Source organism: Rosa chinensis, chromosome 6 (assembly GCF_002994745.2).
Source record: "Rosa chinensis cultivar Old Blush chromosome 6, RchiOBHm-V2, whole genome shotgun sequence".
NCBI lineage: Eukaryota > Viridiplantae > Streptophyta > Magnoliopsida > Rosales > Rosaceae > Rosa > Rosa chinensis.
In genome coordinates, this window is record NC_037093.1 from 14,558,080 (window position 1) to 14,574,111 (window position 16,032).

The 16,032-nt window shown below is 38.3% G+C and overlaps 2 protein-coding genes and 1 pseudogene across 3 annotated transcripts; all 3 read right to left on the bottom strand.

The window, feature by feature from the left end:
- Positions 1–2,032: 2,032 nt before the first annotated feature.
- LOC112170870 lies at positions 2,033–3,308 on the bottom strand (annotated as a pseudogene).
- A 183-nt stretch (positions 3,309–3,491) lies between these two features.
- Positions 3,492–5,413, bottom strand: LOC112174486 (B3 domain-containing protein Os01g0723500). Its single transcript, XM_024312262.2, has 4 exons — positions 5,194–5,413; positions 4,366–4,675; positions 4,138–4,253; positions 3,492–3,981 (listed from the first exon to the last, which is right to left on the bottom strand). The coding sequence occupies exons 1-4, from the start codon at positions 5,284–5,286 to the stop codon at positions 3,739–3,741; spliced, it is 762 nt and encodes a 253-aa protein (XP_024168030.1). The 5' UTR covers positions 5,287–5,413; the 3' UTR covers positions 3,492–3,738.
- Positions 5,414–6,817: 1,404 nt separating this feature from the next.
- On the bottom strand, positions 6,818–9,085 carry LOC112173152 (B3 domain-containing protein Os01g0723500). Of its 2 annotated transcripts, XM_024310725.2 has the most exons (5): positions 8,911–9,085; positions 8,704–8,799; positions 7,653–7,983; positions 7,426–7,565; positions 6,818–7,184 (listed from the first exon to the last, which is right to left on the bottom strand). In XM_024310725.2, the coding sequence occupies exons 2-5, from the start codon at positions 8,770–8,772 to the stop codon at positions 6,951–6,953; spliced, it is 774 nt and encodes a 257-aa protein (XP_024166493.1). In that variant the 5' UTR covers positions 8,773–8,799; positions 8,911–9,085; the 3' UTR covers positions 6,818–6,950. The 2 variants fall into 2 exon arrangements, with proteins under 2 accessions (XP_024166493.1, XP_024166492.1); XM_024310724.2 differs by lacking the exon at positions 8,911–9,085 and having other exon boundaries at positions 8,704–8,893.
- Between the last annotated feature and the right edge of the window lie 6,947 nt (positions 9,086–16,032).

Here is a 16,032-nt window from a genome sequence, read left to right on the forward strand (position 1 = left end):
TCACCCTCCAGGAGATCCTGCCGACGTTTCGGTCGGAAAGAGTTATGACTATGATTGGCTACACATTGGGGGATTTTCAGGAGATCGACAAGAATGCCAAGAAGGTTGGGAAGCTTTGGGTTAGGGTTGAGATCCCATTGAATAAGCCATTGTTGTTTAAGCGATGATATCTAGTGGAGGACGAAGTTGAGTTTCGGTGCAAGTTCCGGTATGACAAGCTGTTTGGGCGATGTTCCACTTGTGGCCTTGTAACGCACATTAGATTGTCATGCTTGGGGCCGGATTTGGATGAGGACGATGATGCTGCTGAGTGGACTATTTTGGGATCCCAGGGTTGGGCTTCGAAGGCAAATGGGGGTGGCATGCCAATGCAGGGGAGTGTAGGGGCATCATCTTCTGGCACCGCAAGCACTGGCGGGGCTCTCATTGGTATGAGGGCTACGATTTCTACCCCGTGCCCATCTTTGGTGTTTCGGACTCCAATGCTTGGTCCAAGCGGCGAGCCTTCTTTGAGTGCCTTGTTTCCGAAGCAAAAGAGACAGGTGATGGTGCGTGACCTCCAGCAAACCGCCGGAACTCCAGAGAGCCTCACTGGCAAACGTCGTGGACGTGAAGATGTCTTGAACATATCCCCTAAGAAGCTGAAACTGAGTTTGGCTGTGGGTAAGAGAAACCTCATTTTGGATTCTGAAAAGCTTGGTTTGGATCCGGTCTTGCAGGTAGAGTATAGTTCTAGTAGGATGAAGAAGAAGAGAGGAAGACCTACGGGTAGTAAGAATAAGTCATCTTCTGGTGACAAGGCTATGACCTCAAAGCATGAGGAAGGTCATACACATCACAAGTCTCCCAACAGGAAGCAATCTGTGGGTAAACACTCCAACTTGAAAGGGAAGGAGATAGTTATTGCTTAATTTTTGCTATTGGGGTGAAGCTTATGTGAGAGTGCATGGACTTCTATGAGTCTTCTATGACGTTTCTAGTTCCTTGCTTGTACCACAATTGTTTGATTGGCAAGGGAGAGTTATTTGAATGATTTCCTTTCCGTAGAAGGCGAGGTTCTTACATTCTTAGATACGCTTGCTTAAAAGTGAGCGTCCCAGAGATTTGAATGATCTACTTTAGGTTAGATAGTTAGTTCGGTTTTTTCTGCTGAGTTCGGCTTCTGTAAGTTATGGTAGACTCTAGCATTTGGCTGTTGATCTAATGAATTCAACTTCTATTTCAAAAAAAAAAAAAATGTAAATTCCACCATCCATAAAAGTCAGATAATTAATGGACTCAAAAGACAACTTTTCAATTTTCCTTTATACCCCTATTTATTTTCATCTGCTTTAAAACACTTCACTTATTTCCACATTTATCAATTTCTTCTTCTTCTTTTTTTCCATAAAAAGATTCCTCAAATTGTATAGAACCAATGGCACAAGGAATACCTGAAAGAGTGTGGGCTAGTTTTTTGATTTAGAGGAGGTTCCTTTCATTTCTTAAAAGACAGCTTCCTCCATATTTGAACCAAATTACTTGTTCTGCATATTAACAAGATAGATATTTGAAATTAGATAAGGGATAAGAGTTTAGGAATTAGACTATTCCCCACTCTAAGAGAGAACACCATGACTAACCTAAGAAGCAAAAGAATGTAAACCAAATTTTTGTAACTATTTAACAGCTATCAGGATCCTAAGTTATATCCATTATGCTTCCATATGTATGAAGCCGTACATATTAATTTGTTTTTCCTAATGGTTCAACATCAGATTTCAGTCGAGTTTCTAACTCGAATGACAGACTAGAATAGAATAACATGTAAATATTTTGTTCTCATCAATTTCTTAGAGTATAAGTTCAGAAGGGGAGTAATTGCCCAACAATTTAAGCATGTTTAATTCAAACTCAGAGTATAAAAATTTTGAGCCAGTTTATCACATTACCAGCCGCAAGAATAACAAAATTTTCTTTTCAAATTTCAAGCAATATGAAATTAAAGACATCTTGACCAATTAAAGAAATCAAAGACACAACAGAGTTGGAACTACCAGTTTGGTGGTGAGGCCCATAATAAGATTAGGATAATTATGTTCAGAATCACTAAATTAAGGTTATAAAATATGAAAATGCAAGTATATATCCTCACATTCCTAATTGTACATGTGTCTTCATCAGCATCACTAGCAATAGCAGTTGCAAAAGGGTTTGATCCAACAGCTGCTCTAGAAGCACTCTCTGCAAATTTGAACTCGATCATCTGCTCCGAATCCTCTCGCTTGGTGAAACGTATGTGCAAATGCCTGGTACTTGAGGATATCAGAATCATTAACACTCCTACTAGCGCACTTACTGATTCCTCAATGTGAGCTGCAGTGATCTCTGTAACTTCATCCTCCATAACCTCAGGATTCTGACTTCCTCTCTTCATTTCAATATCTTTCTCAGTGTTATTTGTCTCTAATGGCCTATTTGCAAGCATGCTGGCAGATTTCTGTGATATCAGCACCCCTAAATCCTGGTGGATACTTGGCAACAGCTCTGAGGTCTACGTACTTGGAAAGCAGAGATTTCCACAAACAAGACTTGAATACTTGAAACTCATCAGGGAGAGGGATGTAAAGCAACTGCGGTAGCTCCAATAATGAAAACAGATTTCTTGCTATACACTCCATCCATTTCCGTAAGGAGTTGGTTCATAACGCTCTCAGCAGCTCCTGATCAAATCACCTACACTACGAGCTACCTCTTTAACTAGCAAGTGAATCAAGCTCATGGAAGGAAAGGAGACACGAGCCTTGTTAAACATTTCCTGTACATTGGTGAGCAAGTCAAGTCACTTGATAGTGATGAAGTTAGCCTGACACTCATTGGCAATAGCCTCGGCCAGGAGTTTTACCGCATCCAGGAGGGCCATAGAAAAGGACTCCCTTTAAGGGTGACATTCCAAATTTCTAAAAAAAAATTTCCGGATGCTCATACAGGATACAGAACTCATCTATTAAAGTCTCTCTTAACATCTTTGAGACCTCCCATAACATCCCAAGTAACATTGGCATTTCAACAACCGTTTCACAAAGAGCAGACAGGTTGCTTGTTCAAGACAAGTTTGTAAGTGCTCGTTGTAACCCCCATTGAGTCTAGTATCTCAGCATCTTATGTGTCAACTTCCAAGTTAATTACACCCATCTTCTCTCTGATGTATATTGAAATCCAGCCTCAGTAGATAAAGCAGCTAGATCAGCATCAACATAACCAACTGTGGCAGCCCTTTCTACATTGGCAGAATGAAAAAAGGCCAGATGAATGTGCCACCTGGGCATATACTTTCACTGGTTTACTTAATTAGCACACTGTTCGCGAAATACATGAAAAAATTATGTGATTATTAGGAAGGCCTTTGTCCTTCTAATTGCTAATGACCGAAGACTTAGCTTTTGAATTGGTTGACCAAGGAAACAAGATAATTTGTCCAATTTCAGGTGGCTGGAGAAAAACATTGTTGGTCATTCAGTCACAAGGCTTCTTATGGTAATCAGATTCTAAACTTCGATCAGAATATGAGTTACATAATGCATCCCCAACTTCTTCCTAGTAAATACAATGCAGGCTAGGCATACAGCCATAATACCCAAATGCAATCCATAATACCATAATAAGAAGTAACACAATGCATAATAATCTCGCCAATGAAAGTAGATACTTAACGCTCACAATTTAAATGACTTCATACTGCTAACAGCTTGAACATGATCACTTCCGAATTATGTGAGCCACCATCTTGCTTTTACTCTCGAGCTCAAGCCAGCAAACATCTCCTTTCTTGACTTGGTTACCCTGTAGAAAAGCAGCCCACCCTGCAGATAACATGACCCTATCATTGGTAGGAACACCATTCACTTCCCATGTTCTTCCCTCTAAATCTTCTGCGTTTCTCAGCAAAAATTTGTAGCGGTTTGCTGGTAAATACTTCCTACACCATTCTGTGGGAAATACCTGCACGAGCGACATATGGTGCTTGTTATATACATAATGCGTTGATGGCATCAAATTAAGTTCATTGTCCAAGTACAAGATGACTAGATGTCAGCTGTTTTTGTTTGAACAACTTAGAAGTCTGTAACAAAGTATAATAAGGGTTGACCTGCTTACCGCATAATAACTAGAGTTTCCGATAGTGATTGCCACTGTTGGGAACTTGGATGTGAACTGCTTAGCATTTTCCCGAGCTCTATAGTGTTGGTAATCTTCTTCCCCTCCATTGAGCTCTATGAGTTATTGGATTCGTACAAAAATGAAATAATCATGAGTTATTCCAGTAATTAGTAGTACTAGACTACTAGTATGTATCAATTAGCAACATCTGACCACATTATATACCTGAATTGTTAGCAAAAGTCTGATTTTTATCATGTGTTTCAGTATCAGGAAAGTTGACCCTCTCAACATGGTTCTTGTCAAATATCTGTATACTGAATTGCATACGTCCATCATATCTGACTATCAAAAACTCACCGTCACCAATTGAGTGATCTTCTAAAAACTCTCTCCATCCTTCCTTCAGATAAATACAGCTTCCAGTTTGATGTACTCTAATGTTCCATGAACAATGTGAGGAATCTTTTATCTTCAAAAGAGCCAGCTCTGAGAGCTCATTCAATATATGCTTCTGGAAATTTTGTGGGAATTTCTTCAAGAAAAAAGTAAGGGAAAATTAAAACTTCAGACCATTCCATAATTCCATTGATGATAATCTTCGACCAACAACATTAGTTACTGTTAAGTTAGTCTTTTAATAAGCTAAAACCCGCTAGCAGTCAACAACAGTATCGAAAATGAAGGTTCAAAATGAATTTATGCAAAAAGTAATATTTACAGTGCATTATAGACTAGCCCTTCTAACAATATAGCTCCTATCCCATAAATTTAATTACTTTTTCCAAGCATTTCAGGCAAAACTAAATAGATTTAGTGAGTTGTTACCAACTCAATCTTCATTATGCCTTTAAATTGAAGAAACGCACTTAAACAGAGACAGAGCTAACTCGGTTCATTTCCAGCCAGTTATTTCCACATTCCCACTTTGCAGAGTAACATACAACAGATATGTACAAAAGAAAAGAAAACAAAAAAAAACAAACAAACAAATGTGAGAGAGAGAGAGAGAGAGATTCATGAAATTAAGGCAAAAAACGCAGTTGATGTTACCAAAATCTCGTTGCTGATTCCAGGAGATAAAAATGTGCAGAAGGTTGGCCCCTTCTTCTCCTCAACACCATTCCCAAATGTTCTTGTTGCCATTTTTACCAACTGGTGCTTCTCTGAACAACTGGATGAGCAACAAAGAAATGAGATGTGATGCTTCTCAGAGGCTTAAGGTTTCACCTGCCCTTTGAGAATGTGGATACTTGTTTGTTTCTTTAGAGTTATTATTATAGGACAGACGGACTGCATTAAAAATCTTTATACATCAACTACGGCACGGGAAAATATTAAATGATACATTTAAATGATCATAAGTTCATAACAAACTACCCTGTAAACCAGTAGTAGTTGTGATCATTTAATATTTTTCATTGTGTAAAAGAAAACCCTTAAAAGCCTTATATTTTCCATTTTATATAAGCATTAAAAGGCCATATAAGGCTTTTCTTTTACAGATTGGAAAATATTAAATGTTCACAGTTACTGCCCTGTTACAGTATCACTGGCTTCAGATACTTAATTTGTTTGGTTATTCACTTATTCGTTTCCTGGTAAATAATTCAAGTGCTTTCTGATGTTCAGAGGCTCCTTGACTCAAGTCTGAGCAGTCATAATCAAACTGTGCTGCTCTTGTCAGGATCAATCATCAGCTGGTTTGATTTGAGCTTTGAACTTTGAGATTTAATGCCACCAGCTATATTTGTAAACCACAGAGCCATCAGCCATGGTAGTCCATATGACATATTTACCATATTAATAAAAAATTTAGACAATTTGACAATAAATATTGCAAAATGAAATATACTTCTCCATTGGAAGATATCAATCAGCCTACCATTTTTTTTTCCCTTTTGGACTGACAATGAGCCTAGCAAAACTACAGAGATGCATGTATTAGCCAAATTCATAACTAATCTCTGTGTGCATACAAAGCGATTAGACTTCAGCTGTTCATCATCAACTATTAGCTAGCCCGCTTTACAACTAATGGTTTTCTAAGTTTCAACTTCATGGCTATAAGCCTATAACAAGAAGTGAGATTGTATTATCAGCAAGTAAAACCACGTGATAAAAAAAAATAAAGCTGGTAACTTGCTACTGTAGCTATTGCAACAGTAGCAAGTTACAATCTCACTCTGTTAGTTTGTTTGGGATGATGACCTTTATTTGATTAATGAATTTGATCTTGTTCTGAGTTATAAGAGAATCCATATAGCTAAGAAGAAAACGGTGGTTTAAAGCTCACTTTTTTGGGGATGATGGCCTTTGTTGGCCGTTCTTGTCTTAACAAAGACATGGAAATGTTAGATACTTGGATATATTCTTGGCTTCAAATACTGATCTTTCACTAGAGGAATTTAATGATGTCTTAGACTCTTCGGTAACATGCAAGTTTGAAGACTAAAGTAGGAATTTCCCCAGTAAATGTCTGAATAAACTCCTGAGACCAAGAGAAAAAGGGTGTGTTTTTTTTTTTTCCGGTGAGTTCTAAAATGTGCAAGTACCAAGTAGTCTCAGTCGAATCAACTACCATTTGTCTATACGAGGATTCTTTGGCTTTTGGGCAGATCAGGGATCCATATATTTGTTTTTGTCTAACACTTCATTTTAATCCTCCCTTCTAAAGTATTTGAAAATAAGATTACTGCTTAATTAAACAGCACAGCAACAAACCAGTCCAACAGAACAAGAGAGGTCATTATACAAGCCACAAATACTAGTATGTCTAATTGGCTAGAAAATCTTGAATAACATACTGATCACTTTGGAATAACGTGAACCACCATGGTCCTTCTTCCCACAAGATCAAATGTGCAAATATCTCCGCAGTTAATTTGATTAGCACGTCTAAACTCCACCCACCCTGCAGAAAGTTTAACTGTTTTACCAGAACAGACGACTTTCACTTTCCATTTTTGTCCCTTCAAATTTTTCAGCACAATGTTGTAGTAGCCCTGAGGAAGATGCTCCCTACTGAAGTCCACTGGAACTGCCTGCATGGTTTTGAAGCCCAAAATTCAAACACCACCAAACAGATCAAGAGATTGAGGATACATAATATACATCGGATACTTAGCTCAAGTTGATGGTATCAAAAAGTCTGAGAGAGATAAGTCAGATAACTGTGTCTAGATTCTATAACATGAATAATGTCTATATTCAGTCTAACAGGTTGCTCGTTTCTTTGCAGCTTAAACATTAAAGAAAAATGATGTAAAAGGTTGGCTTGCTTACCACATTATAACAGCGTTTCCCCATAATACTTGTAAAAGAACGGAACCCAGAGCTGGGCAATGTGGCAGCTTCCTCTTCTTCCTCTTCTTTGATCTCTTTCAGTTCAAAGGACTGGCAACTCTGAATGTTTTCACCAGCAGCTTTACATACAAAAAGGAAACATAAGTAGAGACATAAGGTTATTTCCAGTAGAGTAACATGTATTTAGCAACATTTTGATCCTGTACCTGAACGATTGCACTTTCTTGGTCTACCCCGAGGCCTCTTAGTGTTGTCAGCCCTAGTGGATTTTTCCAGAAGATTGTTTCTCTTGCATGCCGTCTTGTCAAAGATCTCTATAGTAAAATGCATCGGTCTCTCATACCAAAATACTAAAAACTCAAAATCGCCCAAGGAGTTATCTTTTATAAACTTCTGCCATCCATTCTTGAAATATATATCGCTTTCTATTTGACTCACTTGAACAGTCCATGAACATTTTGAAGAACCCTTCAACTCCAAAGTTGCCGTTTCAGAAAGTTCATTTAACATGTGCCTCCGGAACTTTGGGGGGATTCTCTATAAAAGTGAATGAAAAGAAAACAGAAACTAAAATTTTAGATTGTACAATTGATAGGGGATAGGCAGTAGCAAATAGCAAACATGAGGACAGAATGTGCAGATTAGGCCTAATATACAGAGGCTCACTCACAATTGAGCATTACTTTACACAAGAAGCGACAAGTTATACAGTAAGGTGGCCCTTTAAAATTCTACGTTAATAAAAGAGAAACAAATTATCCAATAAATGAGCCAATATCAGTTAACCCATTTTAAAACTATAAAACCCAAAAACAATAATAGAGAAGCCACATCTTTTTCTTCTAATATTGTCTGGCTCAGATTTTGTTGTATATATTCAACCATACTACCAGAGCAATGTCAAACAAGTTTCTGAATAGAGATTAATCACAATCTAGATACCGAGAGCCTATGCATGGATATATGGCTAGTAAAAACAAAAACAAAAAAGGATCCCAACTAAACAAACCAGTTTTTCCTTTTTCACCCAAAAACATTAACAGAAACTGTAAACTTGTATGGATGGAACTTATTTTGGGTCAGATATATGGCCTCCAAAATCCTAATATAACCTTGTTTTATACATCTAAAACAAAGACCAAGACATATATATGTCGATATGACCAAGTTTACATGATCCCCTTTAGCAGTGACTCAACAAAATTCAAAATAAAATGGCAGATATTAAGATATGGTGGTAGCAGGGATTGAAATTACCAGATCATCAGTGTTAAACCCAGTTTTGATTATCTTGAAGAAGGTAGGCTCCTTGGATGCTCCCTCCATTCCAACTAGTACTAACCTAGAGAAGTACTAAATTGGGCAGCAAAGAAAGAAATGCTGAGAGACTCAAACTTTCACTCAAGGACAAACTGTCTTGGACAAAGGAAGAGATGCAAAAATATAAAGCGGAGGACTACTCACTTGGGCAAATCAACGGTCCAGATTAGAAGATTTCAGAGCAGGAGGCAATGAATTTGAATCACCATTTTGAGGTTTGAGCCAAACAAGCTCCTCAGAGAGGTTGGGAAAGTAGTGAAATGCGGCAGAGAGAGAGAAAAGGCTGGCACTATAATTGCTTGCTTGTTCTAGTAGCCAACACTCAGAACTATTAATTCCATCCATACATAACTCTAAGAAATCAGAGAAATGCAAATTCAACACATATGTAATATTAAATTCTAGAGAGCACCCATTATTCATGAGAGCAGAGAGAATCTTGCGTGGGACAGCCCTAAAGTCACGTGGTGGGATGAACTATTCACTGTCGTGTTTTGGGTATTGCACTTTAGGAAGCAGAGATAGTTTCAGAAAAAAGATTTAATTTCTTCTGATTGGTTAGTCCTAAAGCCACATGGTGGGGAAACCTCCACCCAGTGTTCTAAAACTCGGCCGCCCAGGCCGCCTAGGCGCTGGGCGGCAGGTGTCCGACTCGAGGAATGCCAAGTCGTTGGGATTGGGCGGCCGCCTAGGCGTCCTAGGCGAGCGACTAGGCGACGCCTAGGCGGTTGGGCGAGCGACTAGGTGGTTGGGCGACACTGTCTAGGCGGTTGGGCGGCACTGTCTAGGCGGGTTGCGAAGGATTCCCAACATCTAAAAATCATCTTCAAGATCTCTTTCAGTCACTCGAGGGTCCAATTTCCCACCGTAAACCTAAAGAACACGAGAATTTAGCTAATAGTAAGCATTATTAGTCATCGTCGTAAAACCTTAGAAATCTAATTCACCAATCAAACAAGGTTAGATTGCGAAACTGAGGTCGCAATGAAGATAGCTTCAAACTTGACCAGAAGTGTGAAAGGGTAAGAGAAAGAGAGGATTGAAGCTCGATTTTTGTGCATCATGGTCGATCAGAGCGAGAAGACAAGATAATCAGACAGAAGTGAGCTCCTTGGCCCCTCCGACGGCTGGCGAATCTAGAGCTGCGATGAATTAAACGAGCTCGTCGATGGAGGCAACTGACGGCGTCGATCTAGATCATGATCCCCGAGGTCTCTCTGGCGAAGAATCGGGATGAGATCTGAAAGAGGAAGGAATACCCAAGTCCAGTTCTGGCCTTTGTTCTCGGATTTTTAGTTTGCTGGTGTCCATATAGTCTTTTGGGTTTGCGTTGAATAGGGAACCAATTGGTCATGTGTTCGATTGCTATGGAACTTAGGAATAAAATATATTCTTATAAGTTATTGTTATTTATAAAATATAATAAGTCTTTATATATCATATATATATTCTATAAAAATAAATTAAAAATTAAAAAAATAAAACCGCCTAGGCGTCGTCTGGGCACCCCCCTAGGCGTCTGGGCGCTAGTCCCTTGGCCACCGCCCGACTAGCGCCTAGCGATTTTTCAAACCTTGCCTCCACCTAAGAATTCCTCCATAATAGCAAAAATGAAAATGGATTTTCTTAAGCACCACATATTTCATCAAAATTTGCATTTTCAATGTGGAGATATTTACATCTTGTTTGTTGCAGAACTCCAAGGTACAATTCAATAAAAAGTACGAGCTCACACACGGTGTAAGCAAATCTCCAAAAAGAAAACAAAGGAGAACAAAGAATCAGTGTCTCCTCTCTATTATCTACAGTGTTTGAGCTTCTTCTATTACTCTTTGACTGATCAGAAAGTACTTTATCGGGAAAGTTTTTCAGCTTATTTTATATAGCCTCAAAGAAAGTGCGAGATTTGATTGAACTGCAAACTTTAATGACCGGTTTACCACTATGTCATTGTCATATTACTTGGTATGTGAAAGAAAAAAAAAAAAAAAAGAGACACAGAGAGACTGAGAGAGAGAAAGAAGAATGTGATCACCAATTAAATTAAAAGGAGAACGGGTTTTTCAACCACCACATCTTGATCAAAATGTGTCACAGTTAAGAATATGATAATCTGCATTTGACTTCTACAACAAGCGTTAGGTACAGGAAATGATACAAAGGTATGCACTACTCATCATACAACATGTAGTTGAAGAAAAATTATTTTGTTTTCATTGATGCATAGAAAAGAAAGCATAAGAGCAGTACTTCTCCATCTTGGAAATATTTATAGGAACGATATAAAAAAATACATTTGCAAACTATCATCCAAACTATAGGATTAGGAAACATAAGCAAAAACCTAATTAGCATGCTCCAGTATTCATGTTGCAGAGAAATAAAAATAATATCAAAGTATATATGTCTTGAGTACTTAGATCCTGATGAGAAATATGAATGAGGGTGATCAGCCAGCTGAAATTAGCCGCAGGGGTAGCAGAACTACATGAGATACCAATAGTAGCAGAAAAGTTATAGTCCGACATCAGTTTGGGTGCGGATGGATTGTTTGAGATGCATTGTTGTTCGTGGTGGGAAAGCAAAATTATTAGTTTTTATTACTATTATTATTATTATTATCAAAGTGGGTGTCAATTTATTAGATGTAAAGTATGGAACATTACAAAATGACTCACCGAAATAGCTGGGCTACAACAATATTGAGCCATGAATGAAAAACTTAAAGCAAATCTGTAATATCCTGAAAATTTATTATTAATTTATGATGATTTTTTGGAGTATGATGATTTTTTGGAGATTAGTAAATTGATTGTTAAGACGATTGTGTGGTTCAGGGGTGGAGTGAAAGTATTTTGGACGAATAAGTTCTTGAAACGTTTTATTTTCGAGGTTTGAAAAAGTTGAATTTTTATTCGTTAGGTTTCTCTGAAAACTTCATTCACGAAAGTTGTAGAGCGCGTTGACACGAGTTCGTGGATATGTGACACTCGCAAATCAAAGATCGTATGAGAAAGTTATATGTGTTTGAAAATTAAGAAATTTCAATAAATAGGAAAAATTCCTGGATTTTTTCATAAAACCCCAGAATTTCCTTTATTTATTTTTTTTTCATTTTTCTCTCCTCTGATTCTCTCTATTCTCTCTCCTCCGCGCGATCCGACCTGACGCAAAACTCGGCGTTCCGACCTGGTTGCATCTCTTCTGTCCAAGGTCCACCGGCAACGCCACCACCAGAGTTCATCTCAGAGCCATGTCGCCGTCATCCCTGCTGGCTCGATTGTCACCAAATATCTCTAGAAATAGCATATCGGAGCCAAGGAAGATTTTACAATAAGACTCGGTCGGGTTTTCTGATTCCGGCGGTGTCTAGGTCCGATCCTTACCTTTTTGGAATCTCCCCCTCCTCTAGATCACATCCATACCAGCCTTGAAGGACGATTTTAAGTGTGGTAGCCGAGATCGTGAATTAAAAGTCAACGGTGGAGGTTTTCCTGGCTTGCAGGCTTGATTTCGACCGATATAGGCCGAACTGGCCAAAACCTCAGGTATTAAAGTTGATCCTCGTGGTATAAACTCCATTTTGGATGGTTTGATTAGGGTGGTTTTGAGTTTGGTCCCGCAGCGCTGTGGCGGCGCTTGGCGGAGTTTCCGGCCATGTTAGAGGCAGTTCCTAATATTATTTATCATCATCTACTCGTTGATACGAGCATTTTGATATATAACACATGATTTTTGGAGATTGTATGAGTTTGTTAGGATTTTTACCATTTTCGATCGTCTCGATTTTTTATCTGTGAGGATCCGGTAGTCCAATCGATCTGTAATTTTGTTATATTGATCATAGGACTATTTCGAACACTTTGGGTGATCTCGGATGAAGTTCCGCCTTGATTGGAGTTACTTTCGAGTTTTAATTGAAATGGGGGTTTCGAACTTTAATGGCATTGTGATTCGTGTGTTAAAATGTGACCTTGTTGTGAGTTGTGACTAAATACGTGGCGAGGTTGTTTTGGAAGAATTGTTGTGCTTGTGTTATCTTGTATGGCGTGTGAAGACGCAGCGAGATTTGGAGGTGAGTAAATCTCACATTGTTTTGGGGTGATAAATTAGTTGAGTGATAGTTAGTAGAGTAAACTGTTAGTTGTAAAATCATATCTGTCACAAAATTAATATTTGTTTTAAATTATATCAACTAGATCGTCAACGGTTTATGGGTAAGTAAAAATAATGATTGTTACAAATGATTTTCAGTTTGAGTAGATTGTGAAATATAGTTGGAATTGTTTGGAGATGTGAAAAACATTGTTTTGCGTGATTTTATCACTATTGCGTTGAGAGGTGATTTTGAAGAAAATAAATGAATTTAAAAAGGGAAATGACGGTGTTGTTAGATTTATGTTTTGAAAGTAATATGTACGATTTGTGAAAATGTTGAGGTGTGCAAATAATATTTTGAAAAGGTTTTCGATATTATTTTGAGAGTGGTGAGTTTATACACAGTGTGATGATAGCCAAGGTGGTGACCAATGTGGTGATAATCTATACTGTAGTACCAAAGTGGCGATAACCAAGGTGATAATCTATATAGTAGTACCAAAGTAGCGATAACTAAGGTGATGATAATCTATACAGTAGTACCAAGGTGGTGATAGTTGATGTGGTGATTGTTATGAAAAGGTTATGGATTATTGTTGAGTGATTGATGTTTGAGATTGTTGATTGGTGTTTGGTGTTATTAGTAGATGGATGATATTGATTTTTAGTTTATTTCTATTATTGACTTACTTGTTGTCTTTCATAATCTCCTGAACTAAATTATACGCAGGAATTACTGTTTTCTGAATTGATTGTTTTTAATGTAATCTCCTGAACTAAACGACATGTAGAGATTACTATGATTTACTTGATGTACTTTTGATGTTATCTCCTGAACTAATTCACATGCAGGGATTACTTTTGACTTGATTTTGATTTATAAGTGCTTTATATTTTCAAGAAGTGGTTGTTGAGATTTCAATGTTTTGAATTATCACTGAGGTGACAATTATTCGGTTGAGATAAATGGAGGATGTTATTAGATTATTGGAGTTTTAAAGTTTTAAAATGTTATTTGAGTTTGATTGTTTAGCGAACCTTTGTAAAATTAAATGCACCAGTTGAGAGTCAGAGCATGTGGGTTTTAGATTTGAATTAACGTACGTGAGTATATATGATATGATATGAACTTGATGTTTTTGTTGTAATAATTGTATAACTATTTTGTTAGGTTGAGTTGGTTTAAGCATGTGCTTCTTCTTTGTTGTTTTGAGTTTACTCACACGAGCTTTCATAAGCTTACCGGGTTTGTTGTTTCAACCTGGTGCACTATTTAACGGTGTAGGGGTCTATCCTGCAGGTTAGGGTGAACGTGATGGAGCTGTAGTCCCTTGTCGTTGCAGTCATGAGTTTAATTAAGAACTTACTGAGGCCACCATGAAACTCAGTTAAAATCTTGTGTCTCCAATTATTATGGACTGGGACATAGATCCGACCCTTATATAGCAACTGTGCATTGGAGATGGTGTAATGCTGAGATGGGGTTGTACCTTGAGAGAGTTGTTGCATGATAGCACTAGCCTCCGGATCCGAGGAGCAAGATTGTTGGATTTCAAAAATGTACGTGTGGACTAGAGAGGATGTTCCAGTTAGGGCAGAGAGAGCTCCATACTTAGTAATGGTGGCAGTATCATAGTTCAAGTCTTCTTTCCTTGATAAAGCATCAGAAGCTGCATTATGTTTACCTGGTTTGTAGTGAATTGAATAGTCATAACTGATGAGCTTCAACAACCATTTTTACTGGGCTGGTGTGGTAATCTTCTGATCCAAGAAGTATTGAATGGTTCTGTGGTCTGTATAGATTCTGAAATGTTTGCCTAGTAAGTAGGGCCTCTAGTGTTTGACTGCATACACTACAGCAAGCATTTCCTTGTCATATACTGAGAGTACAATATGCCGGGGAGCCATGGCTTTGCTCAAGAAGGCAATTGGAGGGCCATCTTGAGATAGGACTGCCCCAATTCCAATCCCAGAAGCGTCACATTCTATTACAAACTCTTTTGTAAAATCTGGTAAAGCTAAAACAGGAGTATGCATGAGGGCATATTCAAATCTTCAAACGCTTGTTCAGCCTTCATAGTCCATGGGAAACCTCCAATTTTCAGCATATTGGTGAGAGGTTTGGCAATGATGCCAAAATTTCTCACATATTTTCTGTAGTACCCGGCTAATCCCAAGAAGCCTCAGAGTCCCTTAACTGTTTTAGGTTTATTCCAATTTTGGATGCATTCAATTTTGGCTGGATCGACGGCCACCCCACTTGCACTGATGATATGACCTAGATACTCCACTTGTGATACACCAAAGCTACATTTGCTTTCCCTGACATTAAGAGAGTGTTCCTGCAATCTGACAAATACTTTCTCCACATGTTCCAAATGTTTTTCCATAGAAGGGCTGTAAATTAGGATATCATCAAAGAAGACCAAAGTGAATTTTCTAAGGAAATCTCTCAAAACGTCATTCATCACAGATTGGAAAGTGGAGGGAGCATTGGTGAGGCCAAATGGCATGACCAAGAATTCATAGTGGCCATTATGAGTCCTAAAGGTTGTTTTACTTACATCAGCAGCATGCATCTTGATCTGATGGTACCCTAACCTTAAGTCTAGTTTGGTAAAGACCTTAGAACCATGAATCTCATCTAGCAACTCATCCACCACAGGGATTGGGTACTTGTCCTTAACTGTTGCATAATTTAAAGACCTATAGTCAATGCGCATTCGCCGTGTTCCATCCTTCTTCTTGACTTAGAGAATTGGTGAAGAGAATGGACTCACACTTGGCTTAATAACCCCATTGGCCAACAATTCCTACACAATTTTCTCAATTTCAGCTTTTTGGGAATGAGGGTATCTATATGGTCTAACACTTACAGGTGGTGTATTTGGTAGCAGCTCAATTTTGTGGTCTTGTGCTCTAGATGGAGGTAGAGTTGTGGGAGGAGTGAACAAGTCAGGGATCTTATTAATCACAGCTTGCAAGTCTGGGTGCAGTGGTGTTAGTGATTGAGCCTGGAGTGTTGGTTGCATTTGCACGAGCATAGCTTCTCTATCTTTTCTAAGTAGCCGAGTCATAGCCTTGCAGCTAATGACCTTAGCTTTAGCTTCAGTTTCACCTTGCAGCTGAAAGTCTGACCAGTGTACTGTGAATTTCATCCTCATAGTT

Excerpts from the sequence above, each read along its gene's own strand:
- LOC112173152 (XM_024310725.2), bottom strand. The coding sequence starts at position 8,772 with ATGGAGGGAGCATCCAAGGAGCCTACCTTCTTCAAGATAATCAAAACT. Across the intron at positions 7,984-8,703 it reads GGTTTAACACTGATGATCTG|AGAATCCCCCCAAAGTTCCG; the intron begins GTAATTTCAATC and ends TCACTTTTATAG. Across the intron at positions 7,185-7,425 it reads GGAAACGCTGTTATAATGTG|GCAGTTCCAGTGGACTTCAG; the intron begins GTAAGCAAGCCA and ends AAAACCATGCAG.
- LOC112174486 (XM_024312262.2), bottom strand. The coding sequence starts at position 5,286 with ATGGCAACAAGAACATTTGGGAATGGTGTTGAGGAGAAGAAGGGGCCA. Across the intron at positions 4,676-5,193 it reads GAATCAGCAACGAGATTTTG|AAATTCCCACAAAATTTCCA; the intron begins GTAACATCAACT and ends TTTTTCTTGAAG. Across the intron at positions 4,254-4,365 it reads GACTTTTGCTAACAATTCAG|AGCTCAATGGAGGGGAAGAA; the intron begins GTATATAATGTG and ends AATAACTCATAG.